Consider the following 23,036-nt stretch of genomic DNA (forward strand, 5'->3'; position numbering starts at 1 on the left):
GATCTGTGGGTCCCGACCCTCTTCTCCAGCTGCCTGTCCCACCTCTCCTGCAAACTCAGGGTGCCTGCACGGGGTGTCTCCTGGGATGGGAGAGCTGCGGTGGGGCTGGCAGGCTGGGACACGTTCTGCAGGGAGGGGAGCAGAGCCCATAGCACTGATTTACAGGCCAGACTGGAGCCAAGCACATGGGCTTGGTTAATTGCAGGACTGGGGGGCACAGGAGAACGATAAGCAGCAAGTAGAGACAAGGAGGGACATAGCTGTAAAACCAGAAATAAGAGACAGAAGTCTGATTCCTCAGGGCCTGGATTTAACGGCTCTGAAGTGCTTGCAATGAGCCATGCCGCTGAACCGTCTGTGCCCTGTTGCCTCTGAGCAACCCCCTGAGCTCAGCAGAGCAGAGGCTGGGCTGCCCATCCCTGGGGAGGCAGCGAGAGGGGGTCGTGGGGCCTCTGCTGCGTGCAGGTCCTGGCCCTGAGGTGAGCTGTGGCAGAGGCTGGAGGTGACACCGGGGCCAGCAACGTTTCAAACTGAGTGGGAACAAAGACCAGAAGAAACCAGTCCCTGAAAGGGTCTCCCCCTCCTGGTAAATCTCCGTAAGTCTTTGCAGTGGCTGAGGCTGGCCCTCCTGAGTAGGTTTACATCGGTAAGGCTGGAGTAGAAGGGCTTTTGTCAGGGGCTCTGCATGGCTCACGTTCCAGCCGCGTCTCTCATTATAACCAGCCAACAGAGGTAACCTGGGACACTAGAAATTTCCAGGGGCTGAATGAACACAAATACATCCTCACCCACCCCAGGGCGGGGGGGCAGAAGGAGACAACTTTGATGGGCAGGTACTGTGGTGTTGCCCCCCATCTCCTCTGCATGAGGGGAACAAGCCCTACCTGGGCCTTGGTGCTGCCGGCTGAGCGCTGTCCCCAGGGGAGCGAGGGGAGCGCTGGGGGACAGGGCGTGCGTGGGAGCAGCCTCAGAACAAAGCCGTGGTGAGGGGACGGGCGCAGCCACGGATCCGGCTCCTATTTTTAGCCTATTTCCTAAGGAAGCGCAGCGCTGGGGCGCCTGCTCGCCCTGGGAGCCTTCCAGCCTCCGAGATGGCCTAAGTGGAGCCGCTAGCAGGGTCAGGGCCGGTACCGCTGGCTCCAGCCTCACCGGGAGCCCTCACGCCTCAACACAGGGCGGCCCAGCACCTGATGACAGGCCCAGGCCCAGGCGCAGGCCCCTCACCGCAGGCCGCACGGGGCGGCCCAGGCCGTGGAGTCCCGACCCCCGAGCCCCAGACCCGGCCTGCGGTGCCGGCCGCCCTCCGATTCCGGAGGACGAAGCCCCGGGGCGGAGCAGGGGGAGGCTCCGACCCCCAGGGCCCTGCCGGGCCTCTCCCCCCGCCGCCGCCATCGCCGCCGCCATCGCCTCCCCCCTCCTCTCCCCGGGACCGCTGTGGCGCGCTGACGTCACGCGGCGTCGCGCGGCGATGACGCACGGGGGCGGGCGACGACGACGAGGACGACGGCGGCGGCGGCGGCAGCGGGGCCCGGAGTCGGGGCGGGCGGCGGGGCCGGACATGGCGGTGCGGCCCGGCCCGCGGGAAGATGAATAAGGGCTGGCTGGAGCTGGAGAGCGACCCCGGTGAGCGGCGGGGCCGGGACCGGGGCGGGGGGCGGCTCTGAGGGACAGGCCGGGGGTGGGGCCTGGGCCGAGGGGCTCTGAGGGACAGGCCGGGGGTGTATAGGGGAAGCTGGGGGGGGGGCGTAGGCAGGGTTATGGGGCGCAGGTCTAGAGTGGGGGGGGATAGGGGTGGCGGGAACGAGGGCTGGGGAGGGAGAGCTGCTAAGGGGGCCAAGGGGGTGCCTGGGGGCGCGGGCAAAGGGTCAGAAGGGCAGGCGAGGGTGTTAGGGGTGTGTGGGGCAGCGGTAGTGTGGGTCCTGGGGGGAAGGGGGGCTGTGCAGGGTTGCTGTGTGTGGGACGTAGCCCGTGGGGGCGTTAGGGAGAGGTTATGGGGCAGACAGAAAAGGGGATGTCAGGAGGCCGGTTATAGGGGTGGAGGGTGAGGGCAGGGATGGGGTGAACAGGGCTGCGGGAGCATTGTGAAGGCTCGGAGTGGGGCCTGGGCTCTGGTAGCTCTTGTACACGGGGTCTGAGGTGCCCCAGACACCTCTGTGTGTGTGTGTGATCTGATAAACCCAGGGGTCTCTGTGGAACACATCTGAAATGCCACAAGGGTGTAGCATGAAGCGTTCCTGTTGTTTGCAAATACACTCTGAAATAGTGCTGAAATACAGGGAGAGGTGTGCATATGGGGTGCCCCTTGCTACAGAAACAGCTCTGACTGGCGATTGCCCCAGAGCTTCACAGGCACTTGAGGACAACCTGTATCACTCAGGAGCATGTGAGGGAGGCATCTCCGTCCTGTGCTTGTCAGTTACTGTCATCGCTTTGCAGCTGAGCGGGTGGATCAAACCCTCTCCCCCACGTGGCCCAGGAAAGGTGCTGAAAAGCCTGGTATGGCACCTAAGCAGCCGGGAACGGGACAGTCATGGGCATCCCCTTCCCGCTACGTTGGAGAAGGTGGTTTCTGTGGTGGAGTTTGTTGTGTGGGTGAAGATTTGAGGGCCAAAGCTGGCGTCGGCTGGGGCATTGGCTGAGCATTGTTTTAATGTCTCTGAGTTGCTGTAGTGCGATGTTGGGTTGTCCTCTGGGAGGCTGAGAGCTGGTCTTTAGGATATGGTGGTGTATTTTTAAGGCTGTGGGTGAGGAAATTGGACCCCTGGCATTATACTCGTCTTCCTGCGCTCAATGAAGGATTCTGTCTCCCAGTCACCCCAGGTTTTGCTGCTCTTTATCCTCTTTTTACTGGTACCCGGGAATTGCCAAAATCGTTTCCATCCTCCCTCTTCTTCTTCACCATGACAATGCCAAAGGCGGGACATGGTTTGGATTCTCACACCTGGGAGGGAAGATTATTTGCTTGGAAGATAATCTGTCTGGGCAGAGGTGGGCTCTCAGCACACCGAAGCTGTGCTCCTTTGGATGTGTGGAGATTCGAATGCAGAGGTGGGAGCTGGAAAAGTGGTTAGGAATGACCCGTGCACTGCTCTCAGCCTTCAGCACACCCCATAAACTGCTCGGCCCTCACCACAGGGCTTGGGACTGAAAGCTCTTGGTGCTTTACTGGTCAGGAAGGGTCAATAGATCCAGATTTGGGCTGTTGCTCACAGTTGCTGGGCAGAGAAGGGAGCCTTGGGAACCTCCAGGCTGCTGGTGTAGTGTTGCATGTGCTTGTGGACACCAGAATGTTTCCTCTCGCTGACCCCAATAATTTGGAATGGGGGTTTCAGGTGTTCCAGGATTGATCACAGCAGCAGGACTATGCCTTTCGTGGATGCTGAGGTAATATGAAATACTGAAATGAATCGGAGAAAAACCATGGTTGGAAGGGACCCCTGGAAGTCTTTGGCCCAAAGCAGAGCTAACTTCAAAGGTAGTTCAGGTTGCTTGTGGCCACGTCCAGTTGAATTTCAATACGTTCAAGGAGAGTTCTGAGCCCCGGTCCCAGGGCTGACCATGCTGGCAACGAAGAATTGTTTTTTTTCCGGATGTGTAGTCAGAATTTCTCTTGCTGCAGCTTGTTCCTGTCACTTCTTGTCTTTTCATGGTGTGCTCAGAGAAGTTTGGCTTCATCCTCTCTCACTCCCTGGTGATGTTGATCAAATGGGAGGAAAGCATGCGACGGCTGACTTCCCATCTTCTTTGGTGCAGCCCTGCTGGTCTGACTCGCGGTCCTGAAGAGCTGCTGTGGAGGTGTGGGATGCTCCAGGCTGAGCCACAGCAAGCCTGGGAGTCCTGCTTGGTCTTCTCTTTCTGGTGGTACCTGTGGGAGCAGCACTGCTTTTAGCATTTATAGTTGTTTGTGTTTGCAAGGCCTTGCTCTGATGCAAATCTTCACTGGCTGCGAGGCAGAGCTTGTGATACGGTTCATGTCTTCTCATGTCACATGAGTTTTGCTGTGGTCAGTAGACTGTAACTGTTGAAATTGGAGAGCAAGTGAGGCTTTTGACTTTTGCAGAAGCTTTTACAGTTGAGAGACTCTACCTGTAAACCGCTGTGACTTCCGCTTCCATAATGGACGCCATCTAAAGAGGGAACAAGAACCATGGCTGTAATGAGCATCCGAAGACCCTTATGGTCTGCAAGGACTGCTTGTCCTAAGAGGGTTGCTGTAAAGAAGGCAGGGAGGCTGCAGCGCTGCCTGAAGCCTCTGTAGATGTCGCCTGTATGACACAGCCCTCCATGGTGTCAAGTATTTTGAGAAAAACCATCTCTGTCAGAAAGGTGCCAGGGTTTGGTATAATGGCGTTGCACGGCAAGGAGGCTGTCACTGGTTCGAAGCATGTTACTTGCATAGCGTGTTTCTTCCCACTGATAATTTTGTAAGAAATACGATGTTTTCTGCTAAATTAATGAAGACTTTTTGCTCCCAGAAGTTTCCTCCCTGTTTTAGTCATTTTAACTTTGGTGTGGAAACCCCTTGGGCTATTCCCTTCTTGACTGAGCCACTTATATTGGGTTCCTTAAATCCGTTGCTTACAGGGATGTTTCTCAGGATTGAATCCTTCTTATTGATATTCCCTGGACTTCCTCCCAGGCTTTCAGCAGCCTTTATATGGGAGCAAAAGAAGCAGATTTATTATTCCAGTCTCGAGCTTGCTAACTCCATGTGCAGGGGGACTGCCTGAAAGTTGGGCTGACTGCCTTTGCTACAGCATTGTAGTGGAAGCTGCTGCTCAGTCACTGATGTCTAATAATCCTTTGGTCTCTTTGCCATTGTCTATTCCTGGTTATGTCCTTCTGTAATGGGAATTTTATAGTCACTGGAGACAGGCTCTTGGATTTGGTCCCCCAGGGGAGAGGGAGATGAAGATGAGCCTTGTGGCCCTCGGACTTCCCCACAGCCCTGTTGCTGTGAGCTGGCTTTCCCTTCACTGGCTGTCTTTCACTAACAAGAACATAAGTTATCTTCTAAAATATCCTGTGATCTGTTCAGCCATGTTTCCCTCCAGTTAGAAGCATGCATGTCATTTAGGTGCTCCCTGCTGCTGTTCATGGTGGGGATTTACTTCTTGGCAGGTCATTTGCAGCGGGTCAGGATGCTGAAGGTGGGTCCAGCTTCATCTGGCTCCAACAGGAGAGGGTTGGTTCACGTCCCCTTGAGGAAGATGATGATGAATGGGGATGGAGGGATGAAGGGAGCCAGAGCACCTCTGTAGTGAGCCAGGGCTCAACAGCTCTGCTGCTGGGGAGTCAGCATGATCCTAGTGCTGCTCTGCAGTGGTTTCTCTGGCTGTGCCTTGGCCTGGGACCACATGGGACCTTTGGGGGCTGGTGGCAGCAGGTTTCCTCTCTGCTCTCTTCAGGCAGAAGTAACCTGTTGGTTTTGTTCCTTTCCAGGTCTCTTCACACTCCTGGTCGAAGATTTTGGTGAGTGCAAGAAACCTTCCTCGGAAGTCAGTTTTGTGCTTGACATTACCCCATGTCCTTTCTGGTAGGCTTTACACCAGCTTCTGCCCTTTGTTTGCAGGGGTCAAGGGAGTGCAGGTTGAAGAGATTTATGATCTGCAGAGCAAATGCCAAGGGTAAGTCACAGGCTTGAAAGTATGAGTTTTACTAAGCAGAATGCATCAGTGGGCCTGGGAACTCATCACCACGCACTCAGAAGGGCCCGTGTGAGCTCTTTGGTCATGGAGGTTAGCGTTGTAAGTGATCAGCCAGGAGTGCTTCATCTGGTTTGGGGCAGATGGGCAATCTCGTGCCTTGAGAAAGAACTTGTGGGGCAGGTAGGGAACATAACTTCAAGAGATTCATCTCCCTTTCCCCATGGAGAGGCGCAGTGCCAACCAGCGTGCTCGCAGTATGGGCTTTCTCCCTGTCTCAGTGCTTTGAAATGACTTTGAGGCTGTCTCTTTTTTAAAAGCCGTTGTCTGAACTCCTCTTGAAAATGAATACAACATGTATTAGGAGGGGTTGTTTGGTGGTCAGGCACTATTCTGCAGGTTGGTCAGTGTCCAGAGGTGAACTTCACCTCCTGCTTCTCTGTCTTGAGCGTCTTAAGACCTGTCAAATCCCAAGGTTTCAAGCCTGATTGTTGTCTGAGCCCAGAGCATCAGCGCAGGAGAATATCCTTGGTAATGTGGGGCTGGGGGGACTTGTGGCAGGGATGGTCACTTCCAGAAAGATGGGGCTGGTGGTTCTGGTTTTCCTCTCTGTCTTTGCTCTGCCTGTGGTTTGAAACAGAAGGTTTCTGGTGCTGGGCAGAGCAGCCCCACTGGTGTGGTCCATCCAAAATGATGCAGTTGCTGCCTTCTCTCCGCAGCCCTGTGTATGGGTTCATCTTCCTGTTCAAGTGGATTGAGGAGCGCAGATCACGCCGGAAGGTCTCTACCCTGGTGGATGAGACGTCGGTGATCGATGATGACATCGTTAATAACATGTTCTTTGCTCACCAGGTAGGCTGGAGGCGAGGTGAAAGAGGGGGGGTTGTCTCATGTGACACTTCAGGGAAGCAACATGGTACTGAGAGGCTGCACTGCTCTTGCTGGTCCTGAGGGCACCTTCTCTTTCCTGGGAGTCTCTGCCCTGAGCTCCAGGTTGCAGGGAGTCCAGTGAGGGCTGTGAGCCTGTCTGTGGCCTGCGCTGTGAGCAGATGCTCATGAGGGCATGGTGTGGCTCGCTAAACGAGACTGACCTCCTCCCTTCCTTTGAGAGCTGAGGTCAAGTCGCTGCTCTCACAAGTGGTTCTTGCGTCAGTACTTTTCAATTGATTATTGTCACCTCTGAGGGGTTGTTGAAGGATTGCCTTGTTCCTGCTGGTTAAGATGGTCCTTGTATCCCCCTCCAGCTGATCCCCAATTCCTGTGCCACCCATGCCCTGCTGAGCGTCCTCCTGAACTGCAACAATGTCGACCTGGGCCCTACGTTGAGCCGCATGAAGGATTTCACCAAAGGATTTAGCCCTGAGGTAGGGACAGGGGTCTGTAGGGCTGTGCACTCGTGGTGCATGTGAATCTGCCTCTTGCTCCCCTCTCAGGATGAGCTGGCTTCTTTCTAGCCCTTCGTGGCTGCACGCTGTATGAGCATTGCTTCTTCTCTCTCATCTTCCTACTTTGCCTTGCTCAGCTCTGAGCCTTCTGTTGTGTTACTCCCTATCCCAGGTGCATTCTCTAAGTCTGTGATCAAAAGTCCTCTCTCTCTTACCTTCAGACCCATCTTAAAGTCTGTGTTTCTCTCTAACTGTAATTTCTGTAGCAGGAATTGTGTGTTTTTTTCATCTTGCGTTTTACCTAAAACTCAGCAGAGCAGAGGGTGTGCCTGAAAGTTGCTCTCCCAGTCCTGTGTATGGATGGAGGGAGGGAGTGGGGAGCCGGTGGGTGAAACATTTTGTTTGTCTCCTGTCACTTCTCAGTTGTTTACCTCTTTTGCTCTTCGCTGCAGAGTAAAGGCTATGCCATTGGCAACGCTCCAGAGCTCGCCAAGGCCCATAACAGCCATGCCAGGTGAGTGAGGAGGTCTCTCGCAGCTCACTTCCCCTGGAGGAGGCAGACTCTCCGCTGACCTCTCGCCTCTCTTGCCCTCGCAGGCCAGAGCCACGGCACTTGCCGGAAAAACAGAATGGTATCAGCGCTGTGCGAACCATGGAGGCTTTTCATTTTGTCAGTTATGTCCCCATCAAGGGACGGCTGTTTGAGCTGGATGGGCTGAAGGTCTATCCCATTGACCATGGTAAGAACCCGCCTGTCCCTACCTGTTGACACAGTTGAATAGACACCCTCGTATGTCCAAATGTATGTATTATTTTTCATTGCCACTAAACGTTAGCTGATTTTTGTGGAGAATCGCTCCAATGGATCCCAGATTTGTTCTGAGTTTTGATAGCTCATTTTGGAGCCTATGCACTAGGGACTTTTCTAGAAGGCAGTTATTTCTAAATGCATTGCATTGCTTTTTCCAGCCTTGCCTTTTCCTCCCCAGTTGCTCAGGGTCATGAGGTCCTTCTGCAGCTTTGCAATAACTCAGTATCACAAGCAGAATTTGCCTCCTCCTTACCCTCTCCTTGTGCCAAATAACCACTGTGTGTTGAGGCATAAGGTCCCAATGCAGATCCCAGTAGGCTGCTCAGGTTACTCCCTTCTCTTACAACTTGACCACTCAGTTCTGTCTTTCAGACAGTTATTTATTGCATATTTATCACTTATTTAGACTTTGCTTCTGTCTGTCAGGCCCTTTGGCAAGGTACTCAGTTCATGTACCTGGCTTACTTAAGCATGGCACCAGCGGCAGGTGGATTCCAGCAGGAGCTGGGATTTCTTTGGATTTTGTGAGCCCAAGCCTGTGCATCACTTGTGGTCTGTGGGGTTCAAAATTCACCTTTCTGCCCTGCAGATAGCTCACGTTTTCCATTTGGAAGGCAGAGGCAGGGGGTGCCACGTATGGGCTGACAGTGTGGTCCTTCTGCCTCCTGGGCCCCTTCTTGACTTGCTACCTGGTATGTAAGGGAGCCATGAGATTGCCTGTCGTGGGGATGGCAGGATCCGTTCTGTGAGTCTGAAGCAGGAGTCTTGGCCTGCTTTGTTAAGTCCAGCTGTGTCTCGTTATCACAGGGCCGTGGGCTGACGATGAGGAATGGACGGACAAAGCCAGGAGAGTAATCATGGAGCGCATCGGCCTGGCCACTGCAGGGTAATGTCCCAGGCCATGGTGCAAGCACTGGCCCCTCGCTGTTTTTCCATGGATTATTTCTACTGTGGTCTCTGTGCGAGAAGTTGTGGAAGTGGAGGTGAAGAATGTTGCTGGGGGAGAGGTGCAGGTGCACTGCTTCCTTGCCTTCTCTTGCTTGCAATTTGCCTGCCTTCAGAGCATGCAGAGAAGCTGCACTCTGTGTGTGATGCAGAGTCCTTGCAAATGGCTGCACAGGATAAGAGTGGCCAGATTAGGTCCCTGTTAGCTCGAGTTCATAGGAGAAGGAATGGTGCTTCTGGTCCTGAGTTGGGCCTCTTGGATGCTTGGGTGTGAGGGTGACCAAGGGCTCGCACAGGTTGCCCAGAGAGGTTGTGGAGTCTTCATCCTTGGAGATTCTCAAAAGACATCTGGATGTTGTCCTAGGGAACGAGCTCTGGGTGACCCTGCTGGAACAGGGGGGTTGGAGCAGGTGACCTCCACAGGTCCCTTCCCACCTCAACCAACCTGTGACTCTGTGAAGGGTGTTTTGTGTTGTAGCTGAAGCAACCTTGCTCTGCTTCTTCAGCCAATGTGAGGTTGACTTGGTTTTGGGGGAAAAGCCTCCTGTGTGTTGGTGTTAAATGCCAGGGCTGGGGAGGCGCTGCCTGGGAAGAGCCCGCAGGAGGTGTGCAGGGCATGGCTGCCAGCCTGCTAACCGTGCTTGCTGGGGGACGGGCTTTCCACCGCCAGCTTGCTGCTGACGTCTGCTGTGCCTGCAGGGAGCCGTACCACGACATCCGCTTCAACCTGATGGCGGTGGTGCCTGATCGGAGGATGAAGTACGAGTCCAAACTGCACATCCTGAAGATGAACCGCCAGACTGTGCTGGAGGCCTTGCAGCAGGTAGGACAGCCCAAGCCCTGAAGGAGTGTGAGCCTGGGGTGGGAATAGTCTCTGTTTCCAGGGCACCTCTCTGTGCTGTGGGGCCCTGGATTTTGGGGTTTTTTTTGGCCTTGTGTCGTGGTTTAACCCCAGCCAGCAACTAAGCACCACGCAGCCGCTCACTCACTTCCCCCCCATCCAGTGGGATGGGGGAGAAAATCAGGAAAAGAAGTAAAACTCCTGGGTTGAGATAAGAACGGTTTAATAGAACAGAAAAGAAGAAACTAATAATGATAATGATAACACTAATAAAATGACAACAGTAAGTAATAAAAGGATTGAAATGTACAAATGATGCACAGGGCAATTGCTCACCACCCGCCGACCGACACCCAGCCAGTCCCCGAGCGGCCAAAAAAAAAAAACTGCCTCCCCCCCCTTCCCAGTTCCTAAACTAGATGGGACGTCACATGGTATGGAATACACCGTTGGCCAGTTTGGGTCAGGTGCCCTGGCTGGGCATGAGAAGCTGAAAATCCTTGACTATAGTCTAAACACTACTGAGCAACAACTGAAAACATCAGTGTTATCAACATTCTTCACATACTGAACTCAAAACATAGCACTGTACCAGCTACTAGGAAGACAGTTAACTCCATCCCGGCTGAAACCAGGACAGTATCCACCCCTTATTCTATACCATTGACGTCATGCTCAGTTCCCATACCTTTAGTTACATTCTGATCAATCATCACCACCTTTCCATCCCTTTGAGACATATGAACAATGATATATATATATATATATATATAAAAGTATATACACACAGAGATATCAGTTCTTTAGTTCATGGGTTACGTTCATAAAATGTTTGAGTTCATTTAGTTTCCGACTCTGGGCTCCATCTGTCATACCAGTCTGTCTGGGCAGGAGGGATGGTGCAAAGTCCTCTCAGTCGGTAGAGCAGAATTGGGCTTCTGTGCGGTGTGAGGAGCAGATGACATTTGATGCAGCAGGAGGATGGTGTGCACCGTTGGATTGTTGTATGCTGGAGTCAGTTCTGGTTCCACCTCTACGGCGCTTTGCTCAGTTTTATCACAGTTCTTTCTTGCTTGATCCAAGTGATTCTTACTATAGTACTATGGATGTAGCATATAACAATTATAGTAATGATAACATACAGTAGCAGGGTTATACAGCAACTAATATCATACAGTTTAATTCTGGCTATTTTCACCTAAAATCAAATCCCCTTGAGGCACACATCGGACTTCCCCATCTTTTCGCATCACCCACCAAGTGCACCCAGGCCCTTGAGCAAAAGCAATCCCACGAATGGGTTTACCTTTGCCTGAGGCAGGAGTAACCCAGACTGTTTTCCCTAACATGTTTTTCATGTGCACTACAGGGACTTTATCCCCTTCTACAGTATGTAAAAATTCTGATTGGGCAGGGCCACTCCGATTGGCAGATCCTCTGGTGTTGACTAACCAGGTGGCTTTTGCTAAATGTGTATCCCAATGTTTGAAGGTTCCACCCCCCATTGCTCTCAATGTAGCCTTTAACAGTCCATTGTATCGCTCAATTTTCCCAGAGGCTGGTGCATGATAGGGGATATGATACACCCACTCAATGCCATGCTCTTTGGCCCAGGTGTTTATGAGGTTGTTTCGGAAATGAGTCCCATTGTCTGACTCAATTCTTTCTGGGGTGCCGTGTCGCCACAAGACCTGCTTCTCAAGGCCCAGGATAGTGTTCCGGGCAGTGGCATGGGGTACAGAGTATGTTTCCAGCCATCCGGTGGTTGCTTCCACCATTGTCAGCACATAGCGCTTGCCTTGGCGAGTTTGTGGGAGTGTGATATAGTCAATCTGCCAGGCTTCCCCAAATTTATATTTCAGCCATCGCCCTCCATACCACAGGGGCTTTAACCGCTTGGCTTGCTTAATTGCAGCACATGTTTCACATTCATGGATAACCTGTGCGATAGTGTCCATGGTCAGGTCCACCCCTCGGTCTCGAGCCCATCTATATGTTGCATCTCTTCCCTGATGGCCTGAAGTATCATGGGCCCACCGAGCCATAAATAGCTCACCCTTCTGTTGCCAGTCCAGGTCCACCTGAGCCACTTCAATCTTGGCAGCCTGATCCACCTGTTCGTTGTTCCGATGTTCTTCAGTGGCCCGACCCTTGGGTACGTGAGCATCTACATGACGTACTTTTACAACCAAATTCTCTAACCGGGACGCAATATCTTGCCACAGTGCCGCAGCCCAAATGGGTTTACCTCTGCGCTGCCAGTTGCTCTGCTTCCATTGCTGTAACCACCCCCACAGGGCATTTGCCACCATCCATGAGTCAGTATAGAGATAGAGCACTGGCCACTTTTCTCTTTCAGCAATATCTAATGCTAGCTGGATGGCTTTCACCTCTGCAAACTGACTCGATTCACCCTCTCCTTCAGCGGTTTCTGCAACTTGTCGCGTGGGACTCCATACAGCAGCCTTCCACCTACGATGCTTTCCCACGATGCGGCAGGACCCATCAGTGAACAGGGCATATTGCCTCTCATTTTCTGGCAGTTTATTATACAGCGGGGCCTCTTCAGCCCGTGCCACCTCCTCCTCTGGCGACATTCCAAAATCTTTGCCTTCTGGCCAGTCCGTGATCACTTCTAAAATTCCTGGGCGACTGGGGTTTCCTATGCGAGCCCGTTGTGTGATCAATGCGATCCACTTACTCCACGTGGCGTCAGTCGCGTGATGTGTAGAGGAGACCCTCCCTTTGAACATCCAGCCCAGCACTGGCAGTCGGGGTGCTAAGAGGAGCTGTGTCTCAGTACCAACCACTTCTGAGGCGGCTCGAACTCCTTCATACGCTGCCAATATCTCTTTTTCAGTTGGGGTATAGCGAGCCTCGGATCCTCGATATCCTCGACTCCAGAACCCCAGGGGTCGGCCTCGGGTCTCCCCAGGTGCTTTCTGCCAGAGGCTCCAGGTAGGGCCATTCTCCCCAGCTGCAGTATAGAGCACATTTTTAACATCTTGTCCTGTCCGGACTGGTCCAAGGGCTACGGCATGAACAATCTCCCGTTTAATTTGTTCAAAGGCTTGTTGTTGTTCAGGGCCCCATTTAAAATCATTCTTCTTCCGGGTCACTTGATAGAGAGGGCTTACAATCAAACTGTAATTTGGAATATGCATTCTCCAAAACCCCACGACACCTAGGAAGGCCTGTGTGTCCTTTTTATTAGTCGGGGGAGACATAGCTGCTATTTTATTAATCACATCCATTGGGATCTGACGACGTCCATCTTGCCATTTTATTCCCAAAAACTGGATCTCCTGTGCAGGTCCCTTGACCTTACTTTCTTTTATGGCAAAACCGGCTTCCAGAAGGATTTGGATTATTTTCTTCCCTTTCTCAAAAACTTCTTCTGCCGTGTTGCCCCATATGATGATGTCATCAATGTATTGCAGGTGTTCCGGAGCTTCACCCTTTTCCAGTGCAGTCTGGATTAGTCCATGGCAAATGGTGGGGCTGTGTTTCCACCCCTGGGGCAATCGATTCCAAGTGTACTGGACACCCCTCCAAGTAAAGGCAAATTGTGGACGACACTCTGCTGCCAGAGGGATTGAGAAAAACGCATTAGCAATGTCAATTGTGGCATACCACTTGGCTGCCTTTGACTCTAGTTCGTATTGAAGTTCTAGCATATCTGGAACGGCAGCACTCAGCGGTGGCGTAACTTCATTCAGGCCGCGATAGTCGACTGTTAGTCTCCACTCCCCATTAGACTTCCGCACTGGCCATATGGGACTATTAAAGGGTGAGCGAGTTTTGCTGATCACTCCTTGGCTCTCCAGTTGGCGAATCAACTTGTGGATGGGAATCAGAGAGTCTCGGTTGGTGCGATATTGCCGCCGGTGCACCGTCGTAGTAGCAATTGGCACTTGTTGTTCTTCAACCTTGAGCAACCCCACAATCGAAGGGTCTTGAGAGAGACCAGGCAGGGTAGACAGCTGTTCAATGCCCTCCGTCTCCAAGGCAGCTATACCAAAAGCCCATCGATAACCCTTCGGGTCCTTAAAATACCCCCTCCTGAGGTAGTCTATGCCAAGGATACACGGAGCCTCTGGACCAGTCACAATGGGGTGTTTCTGCCATTCCTTTCCAGTTAGGCTTACTTCAGCTTCCAATACAGTTAACTCTTGGGATCCCCCTGTCACACCAGAAATACAAATGGATTCTGTCCCTCTATAACTTGATGGCATTAGAGTGCACTGTGCGCCGGTGTCTACTAGAGCCTTATATTCCTGTGGGTCTGACGTGCCAGGCCATCGAATCCACACAGTCCAATAGACCCGGTTATCCCTTTCCTCCACCTGGCTGGAGGCAGGGCCCCTCTAATTCCGGTCAGAGTATTCAGTATTCACTTCTCGTAAAATTGGCTCAGAAGTCCCTTCAAGAGGATCGGAAATAAAATCAGCCCTTCTACTCTGTTTGGAAACTGGAGCGGCATTTTTCCTGGTAGAATCCCCTTTTGTGGTGGCTTTTCCTCGCAGTTCACGTACCCGTGCATTTAGGACTGAGGTAGGTTTTCCGTCCCATTTCCTCATGTCCTCTCCCTGATCACATAGGTAAAACCACAGGGCACCTCGCGGTGTGTACCCTCTATATTCTCTCTCTTGGGCAGAGGAACGCTCCCTCCTAATAGCTGAAACATTGGTCCTTACACGTGTGGAGTAGGACATATCCTCTTTGAATTGCTGGAAATCCTCAGACAGCTTCTCCACAGCCGCAATGCAAGCTTGTAGGGAGGAGGAGAGATTTTCTTCGTATTGACGGAGTTGGCGAGCCACTTCCTCCACTGTCGGTGCCTCTTCATCCTTCCAGGCCATTATTGCCAATGCGTTGGCATAGGATGATGGTGCGCTCCGTACAAACTTCCGCCACATGGGTCGTGTGCATTGGACTTCGTCTGGATCTTTGGGTAATTGTGGGTTGTCCGGGTCATGATGAACCGTCTCTAGCACAGCTAATTCCCTCAGATATTGAATACCTTTTTCCATGGTGGTCCACTTGCTTGATTGACATATAACATCTTCCTTAAAGGGGTACCTTTCCTTCACACTTGACAGGAGTCGCCTCCAAAGGCTGATGGCTTGTGTCCCTCTTCCAATTGCCTTGTCAATGCCACCTTCCCTGGCAAGCGATCCCAGTTGCTTGGCTTCCCTACCTTCTAATTCCAAGCTATTAGCCCCATTGTCCCAGCATCGGAGGAGCCAGGTGATAATATGCTCACCTATACGGCGGCCAAAGTCTTTTCGCAAATCCCGCAGCTCACTCAAGGATAGGGACCGGGTTATTATCTCTGGTTCTGCCTCCTCCTCCGGTTCCCGTGATGACCCTGGTTCCTCTTCACCCTTCGCTAAGCGAACTGATTTTTTTGTATATTTCTTTTTCTGTACGGGGGCAACTGATACTGGTGCAGGTTGGTCCGCTGGTTCAGTTGCAGTATCGCTAGCCAGGTTTTGGATAACCGCAGTGTCTGTCGACGAGGTTTGGGTAGCAGCAGTGCTCGTCGCTGGGGCTGGAGGGACCGCAGTGCCCGTCGCCGAGGTTTGGGTAGCTGCTGTGCTCCTTGCCGGGGCTGGAGGGGCTGCAGTGCCTGTTGTTGAGGTTTGGGTAGCCCGAGTTCTCATCGCCGGGGCTGGAGGGGTCACGGTGCCTGTCGCCACGGTCTGGGTGCCTGCAATGCTCCTTGTCGGGGCTGGAGGGGCCGCAGCGCCTGTTGCCAAGGTTTGAGTGGCCGCGGTGCTCATAATTTTGTTGTTAGGTCCAGAGACTTTCTCTTCCCCTTGAGGGTACTGAATGGTGTCGAACAGGGCTCGATAGGCATGGGCCAGGCCCCAGCACGTTGCAGTGATTTGTATCTCTCTGGAGCTGCCGGGGTGACAGCATACCTTTTCCAAATATTTTACTAGTTCTTCTGGATCCTGCACTTGTTCAGGGGTGAATTTCCAAAACATTGGAGGTGCCCACTTTTCTAGGTACCTGCCCATACTACCCCACACACCCTGCCACTCATAATTATCCAGCCTTGGGGCACACCTCTGGGTGATCTTCTTAAATAGCTGTTTAACCTTAAACGAGAGCTGAACCACATTCAGAAGTATGCTAATTCCTAGCAGTAGGGCTAGGACCGTGCTAGTCCCAACACTCCAGGAGTATTCAAATTTCTCAAAATTCTCAAACACCATTGTAACTGGACTGAAGGAGAAAGGAGAGGGGAAGAAAGGTACCCCACCCATAGACTGGTTTTCCATGGAGGAAAGGTAAATGGTATAGTTATTAATAGTTTCCCACAAACGGCTCCCACAGTATAAAGGTGACAATGCTAAGTGCAAATACCGGATTAATCCCACAGCTGATGACTTTAGCATACCATAAACCAGAGTTATACCATACATCAAAGCGAAAACCTTAATCCACCTCCCACGGATGATAAGCAGTAGAAGAGGAACTACATACAGCAAGCGAGGAGATACATAACAGAGCCTTAAAAACCAGAGCAACAACTCTAATACATAAATCAACATAATGAATGCTTAGAACAAATCTGTTTTAACGAGCTCTGGTCAGGTCTGTCGTTATCTCAACCCTTCGTGCCCCACGTTGGGCGCCAAAAAGGACTGTCGTGGTTTAACCCCAGCCAGCAACTAAGCACCACGCAGCCGCTCACTCACTTCCCCCCCATCCAGTGGGATGGGGGAGAAAATCAGGAAAAGAAGTAAAACTCCTGGGTTGAGATAAGAACGGTTTAATAGAACAGAAAAGAAGAAACTAATAATGATAATGATAACACTAATAAAATGACAACAGTAAGTAATAAAAGGATTGAAATGTACAAATGATGCACAGGGCAATTGCTCACCACCCGCCGACCGACACCCAGCCAGTCCCCGAGCGGCCAAAAAAAAAAAACTGCCTCCCCCCCCTTCCCAGTTCCTAAACTAGATGGGACGTCACATGGTATGGAATACACCGTTGGCCAGTTTGGGTCAGGTGCCCTGGCTGGGCATGAGAAGCTGAAAATCCTTGACTATAGTCTAAACACTACTGAGCAACAACTGAAAACATCAGTGTTATCAACATTCTTCACATACTGAACTCAAAACATAGCACTGTACCAGCTACTAGGAAGACAGTTAACTCCATCCCGGCTGAAACCAGGACACCTTGGGAAGTGTCTTCTGGGAAGAGGAGATAACCAGCCTTGCTGCTTGGCCTTTTGCTGCTCACCTGGGAGGTTATCCATGGCATTGTCAGTTGATTGTGCACGTGGATGTTCAGCAGTTGGCTCACCCTCACGAGTTCTTCTGCAGTGCTCGAATGGGAGGGATGTGGTTTGGGTCACCCCACTCCAGCACTCACTTTCTGTCATTTGCCTTCAAGCTTATCCGAGTAACTCAGCCTGAGCTGATCCAGACGCAGAAGTCTCAGGAGTCTCAGCCTCCTGAAGAGACAAAGCCTCCCAGCAGCAAGACCGTGACTCCAGAAAGCACCCATCCAGGTAGAACCCTGTACCAGTGGTGCTGCCAGCCAGCCAGCCTGGCGTGCTGTGGGGTGGGCACAGGCTAGTGACAACAGCTGGCTGTCCTGGATCTTGAGGCAGTTTCATGGTCAGCTTCACTTTTCTCCAAGCCCAGCTCCATGCGCGCTGTGCTGGGGTGTGGTAGATGCCTCTGTGCCTGGGCGAAGTGTTGGGAGTGACACGGAGCTTGAATATAGGAGGACTTAAGCTTGGGGACACTGGTGGCAGCTGGAAGTGGAATGGGAAGTGGGTGGGATGGACTGGTGGAGCTCTTCTGCTACATGGGGTGGGCAAGGGGTGGCAGAGGCCATTGAGTAAAAAGTGACGGTGCTGGTTATGAAAGGCTGTGCTGTGCTTGTATGGCAGATGGCACTGATGAGCCCACCAGCCAGGGCCACCCTGCCACCACGCAGAGCCCACCCAACAAATCCAAACCGGTGGCAAAGACGTCAGCGAGCAGTATCAACGGGGCACCTCCAGCAAACCCCAACCCCATCGTGCAGAGGTTGCCAGCCTTCTTGGATAATCACAACTACGCCAAATCCCCCATGCAGGTAGGCTGGAGCTCCAGGCCAGCAGCGCGCCTGACTCGAGCTGAGCTTTTTGCTTCCAGTCCCTCACCTCTGTGGGACTATGGCTGTCAGTCGGTGTAAGCCCTTCCCCTGCCTACCCTTGCACTAACCCAGGCTGGAAGGTGAGATGGTAAATAAAGACTGACCTGACAAAAGAGGTTAGCATTAATACGGGTCAACTGAGGAAGCATATGGAAGAGACCCCTGTCTCCTCTCAAAAGGGGCAAGCCCTGGTGCTCAGCTGGACAGAGGAGGTGTCTGCTGGGCTCTTCCTCCTTGCCCCGCTGCCAGCAGCCCATAAGCAACGGTGTTTTGCAGGAGGAGGAAGACCTTGCGGCAGGAGTGGGTCGCAGCCGAGTCCCAGTCCGGCAGCACCAGCAGTACTCGGACGATGAGGATGACTATGATGATGATGAGGAGGAGGAAGTTCGTAACACCAACTCGGCCATCAGGTGACGTCTTGAGCTGAGGGTGGGGGGCAGGGAGCTGACATTTGTAGAACTGCCAGTGGTGACTCCCAGATCTCTTTCCTGGGCGCTGTTAGCTGTGTTAGAGCCTGCACCTGTGTGTGCAATTAGGGCTGTTCTCTTCTGCTATTTTACTGTTCACTCTCTGGATTTTGTGAAGCTCTTCTGTAGCTCTTCACAATCAACCCTGAGTTTTGGCTGCCCTGAGTATAACTGTGTATTGGCAGCAGGCTTTGGGGAACCTCAGCTCCCCAGTGCCGATTGCCAGGTCAGCTCCTGGTGACAGTGTTGGTGTGCTTGGACTGGTGTGAAGGTCAGGAAGGTGGGGTCACAGTGAGGCTGCTTTTGGGGCTTCTGGAAGAAGAGCAGGGGTAAACAGCACCCTGTGCTCCCCAGCTGCGTAGGGGTACCCACAGCTGAGCGATTCAGTGGGGTGGGGTGCTGCCAGAGAAGCTGGTGGCAGTGGGGGTGACCTAGGAATGTTTCAAGTCTTGCTTCATCCCAGCAGACAGCCTGGAGTGCTGAGTGCGGAGCTGACAGCGCCTGTGCTGGGCCCCCACCTCCTTCTACCAGCTACTCACCTTCCCTGCTGTCTTCCTGGGCAGGTACAAAAGGAAAGGGCAGGTAAAGCAAGAGCACGTAGCAGGGGCTGCGGATGGTCAGCTCTCCGTCCTCCAGCCCAACACCATCAACGTCCTGGCTGAGAAGCTGAAGGAATCTCAAAAGGATCTTTCCATTCCCCTGTCCATCAAGACGAGCGGCGGGGGTGCCGCCGTGGCCGTGGTCACCCACTCCCAGCCCTCTCCCACCCCCAGCAACGAGAGCACGGACACCGCCTCCGAGATCGGCAGCGCCTTCAACTCCCCGCTGCGCTCTCCCATCCGCTCGGCCAACCCCACCCGCCCCTCCAGCCCCGTCACCTCCCACATCTCCAAGGTGCTCTTCGGCGAGGAGGACGGCCTGCTGCGCGTCGACTGCATGCGCTACAACCGGGCCGTCAGGGACCTGGGGCCCGTTATCAGCACCGGGCTGCTGCACCTCACGGAAGACGGCGTGTTCTGCCCACTGGCTGTTGCAGGTAGGTGTCTGCCAGCTTTTGGGGGGTGGCATCTTCCCTGCAGTGACGAGACGGTGTCCTTTGATTTTGGGAGTGGATACCGATCCTTTGCGATGGCTCCTAACACTTCTTTCCCCTGTGCACAGATGGGGGGAAAAGCTCCCCCCCTTCCATCAAACCCGGTGAAGAGGCCCCGGTTGCAATCAAACTGGACGAGAAGGAGGGCAGTGAGGCCAGTGACAGCAAAGAGAAGGTGGGACTTGGCAGGACCAGTGATCACCCTGGGGGGGAAAAGTATTCTCCCAAGGTGAGTTTTGTGCTGCGACAGCCCTGGGAACGTGGAGCTCCCTGCGCTCACCCAGAGACGCAGCAGCGCTGGCAGTGACCGAACCGCATGTGCACGCTGTCCCGCTCGCGTGTCGCCGCAGCCGTGCCTTGAGGCACTGGGCAGTGCAGGTTTTGTGCCTTGCGTCATCTCGGGAACATTTGCCTTGGCAGTGGGCAGGGCTGCTGTCTCCCACGGCAGAGATGTTCGGCGTGCTGTTCTCTCCTTTGGGCCAGAGGCTGGTGGGACCCTGCACCCCCAAATCCCAGCCTGCTGGTAACTTTACTGCCTGTCTGTGCCGTCCAGTGAAAGACAGGACCAGGCTCAGGCAGCACAAGCACTTTGAGGGCTCCCTGGAGGAGAGTTTGCTAGAAACTGTTTTACTCAAAAGGGAAGTCTTCAAATCTTGTTATTGAGAAGAACCAGGCCCTGGGGTGTTTCTCAGGCATGCATGCAACACTTCCCCCTGTCCCAGAGAACCAGGTACATGTGCCTGGGGCTGGCCGTAGTGCTGGCTGATTGATCATCCTCTGACTCAGAAATTCCCTACAATGAACTGCGCCCTCCGCCCCCCCCCCCCCCCCCCCGCCCCAGGAAGTGTTTTTGGCTTTGATGAATCTTCCCTTTCCCAGTGCAGAGAGGAACACCCACCAGCTTGCCCCACTGGCTCCTGGGCTGCAGGGCAGGGGTCTGTCTGCTCACATTTGCTCTGCTTGATCCTGGCAGGAGCTGCTGGCACTGCTGAAGTGCGTGGAGGCAGAGATTGCAAACTACGAGGCCTGCCTGAAGGAGGAGGTGGAGAAGAGGAAGAAATTCAAGGTGTGTTTGTCGGTGGCTTGTTTGCGTTGCCAATTTAGCTCCCTGAAGGCTTCTGTCTGGGGTGTCTTTATGTCAAAGTGGAGGGAGAGTGGTTCAGTTGAGAATGGCAATGAGGAGCATTCAGGGTCCCTTTCCCGTTACCAACATTCCTACGGAGCAGAGCTCCCGCCAGGACAGACAGAAGCCCCTGGGCAGCACTAACTAGCTTGAGGAGGGTGATGGAGTGCTGCAGCTGGGCCACAGCTGAGCATCAGCACTGACAGGAGGAAGGGGGGAGTCTCTGCCCTAAGGCCTGGCAGGATTCCTCCCCTGCCCACCCTTGCCTCTTCCCAGCTGCCCTTTGTGGAAAATGCTGGCCTCTGAACTGGGATGGAGATAGTCCCAGTTGTGCACTGTCCTGGGAGGTGGGTTCCTTCCTGCTTCAGTCTCCTTGGCCTGCGGGCTGCGCCTGGCATGCCAGTTTTTTGCCCCGTTAGCCTTGAGCTCTCCTTTCTCCCTGCCACCCATTTGTGGATTATTTGTGGATTTGTCATCTCTTTGTAGATCGATGACCAGAGGAGAACCCACAACTATGATGAGTTCATCTGTACCTTCATCTCCATGCTGGCCCAGGAAGGTGAGCTGTGCTGTGGGGCCAAGGGGACAGAGCGTGGTGTTCAGATTCAGCTGGGGGAGCCGTGTGGAGCATGGCACAGCAGCCGCTGGAAGCCTGGGAAGCTCACCCTGCCCTGTTCTCTGTTTCTGCCCAGCCTGGGGCACGAGGTAGCGCTCAGTCTGGGGAGCCACACGTCTCCGCTCCATGTCCTTCTGATTTTATAGTCCCAGGAGGAGCCCACTTATGGGTTTTGGGTGAGACAGGGAGGGCTGCACTCTGGCATGGGCAATACCAGCACTCCAGCACGGGGCACGTCTGTCTGCCTCTCCCCCTGCAGGCATGCTGGCAAGCCTCGTGGAGCAGAACATCTCCGTCCGCAGGCGGCAGGGAGTCAGCATCGGCCGTCTGCACAAGCAGAGGAAGCCAGACCGCCGGAAACGCTCCCGCCCATATAAAGCCAAGCGTCAGTAGCCTGGGAGTCAAGACTGAGAAGCAGCAGCTGGGCTTTGTGGCTTTGGGCAGTGGCACTTGGATCTATGTTACCCTTTGCCCAAGGAAGAGGGACCATGGAGGACATGGAGGAGCCTGGGGACGAAGAAATCGGGTTTTCCTCTGAGCCCGAGTTGTGAAAGGCGGGAACATGTCTTGAGGGGAGTCCCTGCAGCTGCAGCAGAAGGCAAGCCGGAGTGCCCAGCTGCCTGACTGTGCCATGGCAGTGCCCAGATACCGTGGGCCTGTGTCTCGGCACCATGGCCGAGGACTGCAGCAGGAGGGGAAGAGCCCACCCGGCTGGTGGCGGGTCTGGCGTTGTGGGAACGCCGGCGACGCTGATGCGAGGCTGTGCTGGCCGCAGCTGGCTGGGGCTTGTGTCCTCCTGCGTCCAGGCCTTCAGATCTGCGCTTCCGCAGGACCTTCGTGTCTGTGTTTTCTATCCCTCTCCCTCCCTTCCCCAAACTTATTTTTGGTTTCGACCCACGCTTTGGCCGTTGCTGAGCGAGGTGGCTCCTGGACAGGGCCCATTCTCCTGCACCCACCCTCCACAGCACTGCCCAGTTCCCAGAGCTGGCTGATGCGTGGCCAGGCAGGTCCTGCCTTGCCCTGCCCTGGGCATGGCAATACCCCCTGCCAGCACAGCCAGGCTCCCCGGTGGGCCTTGGCAGCCCTGTTGCTGGGTGAGGATGGGTGGGCTCGTCCCTGGAGCTGGGCCTTGTGCCCAGCCCTCCGTGGTGGTGCTGGGGGGTGGCGTGTGGCCCTGCTGCCATGGCTGCTCTCCTAGGGACCAGCTCTCTGGCCCTGGCAGTGCCTGTGGGTCACACAGGGTTGCTCCAGGCCCAGTCCTCAGAGAAACCCCGTGAATTACGAGCAGACCAAGTTCATAGGGTGGCCTCGGTGCTGCTGGGCATGGTGCTGGGGTGAACGCTGGATGTGGAGTCACTTGGTGCCCTTGGTGAAGCGTTTCAGCGTGGGGAGAGGTGAGTGGTTGCTGTAATGCTCAAGGTGGGATGGGGATGGCAGTGGCAGGCGGAAACAGTGGAGGGAGCCCAAAGCTGCTGCTCCTGCCCAGAGCTTGCTGGTGTGGACAGCAGCCTGTTTCCTACCGGAGCACACGGGCCTGGCCTGCCTCTCGCCTGTCGCCTCATGGTCTTCTGCCTGTCCCAGCAGAAATCTCAGAAGCGAGAGGTCAGCACCTCTCTCAGAGGTGTCCTGAGGCACAGCTGGGCCGAGGGGAGCTGCCACAGGAGAGGACTGAATTTTGCAAATGTGCAAATTTGTACAGATGTTGACTAGGGAATGAAACTGTTCTTCTGGTATTTGTGAAGGGAAGAAAATCCTGTCTCTTGCTGTGTCTAATATCAAGTGCTGTAAATAATGGATCTGTCTGAAGGAATAAAGCTATCCTGTAACAGCCAGCCAAGGGAGAGGTGCCTAAGGGAAGGGAGAGGGGTGGGCACTTGTGTGGCTGGGGGCACTGAATGCCTGCTCTGGGCCACGTTGTCCCCACTGGCAGTTCTCCTG

The 23,036-nt window shown here is 53.9% G+C and overlaps 1 protein-coding gene across 2 annotated transcripts; it reads left to right on the forward strand.

Annotated features, from left to right (window-relative positions):
* Positions 1-1,488: 1,488 nt before the first annotated feature.
* BAP1 (BRCA1 associated deubiquitinase 1) lies at positions 1,489-22,947 on the forward strand. Of its 2 annotated transcripts, none has more exons than XM_075053363.1 (17): positions 1,489-1,623; positions 5,443-5,472; positions 5,573-5,627; positions 6,365-6,497; positions 6,890-7,009; positions 7,483-7,544; positions 7,628-7,770; positions 8,649-8,727; positions 9,486-9,609; positions 17,047-17,164; positions 17,552-17,739; positions 18,076-18,209; positions 18,830-19,302; positions 19,428-19,588; positions 20,333-20,425; positions 20,969-21,041; positions 21,358-22,947. In XM_075053363.1, the coding sequence occupies exons 1-17, from the start codon at positions 1,587-1,589 to the stop codon at positions 21,489-21,491; spliced, it is 2,157 nt and encodes a 718-aa protein (XP_074909464.1). In that variant the 5' UTR covers positions 1,489-1,586; the 3' UTR covers positions 21,492-22,947. The 2 variants fall into 2 exon arrangements, with proteins under 2 accessions (XP_074909464.1, XP_074909465.1); XM_075053364.1 differs by having other exon boundaries at positions 19,428-19,534.
* The last annotated feature ends 89 nt before the right edge of the window (positions 22,948-23,036 follow it).

The sequence above is a fragment of the Buteo buteo genome, chromosome 21 (genome assembly GCF_964188355.1).
Source record: "Buteo buteo chromosome 21, bButBut1.hap1.1, whole genome shotgun sequence".
Taxonomy (NCBI): Eukaryota; Metazoa; Chordata; class Aves; order Accipitriformes; family Accipitridae; genus Buteo; species Buteo buteo.

Bases quoted from the DNA above. Each gene is read 5' to 3' on its own strand.
- BAP1 (XM_075053363.1), top strand. From the start codon at position 1,587: ATGAATAAGGGCTGGCTGGAGCTGGAGAGCGACCCCG. The intron at 7,545-7,627 runs GTGAGTGAGGAG...TTGCCCTCGCAG, and splicing joins GCCCATAACAGCCATGCCAG to GCCAGAGCCACGGCACTTGC. The intron at 17,165-17,551 runs GTAGAACCCTGT...CTTGTATGGCAG, and splicing joins TCCAGAAAGCACCCATCCAG to ATGGCACTGATGAGCCCACC.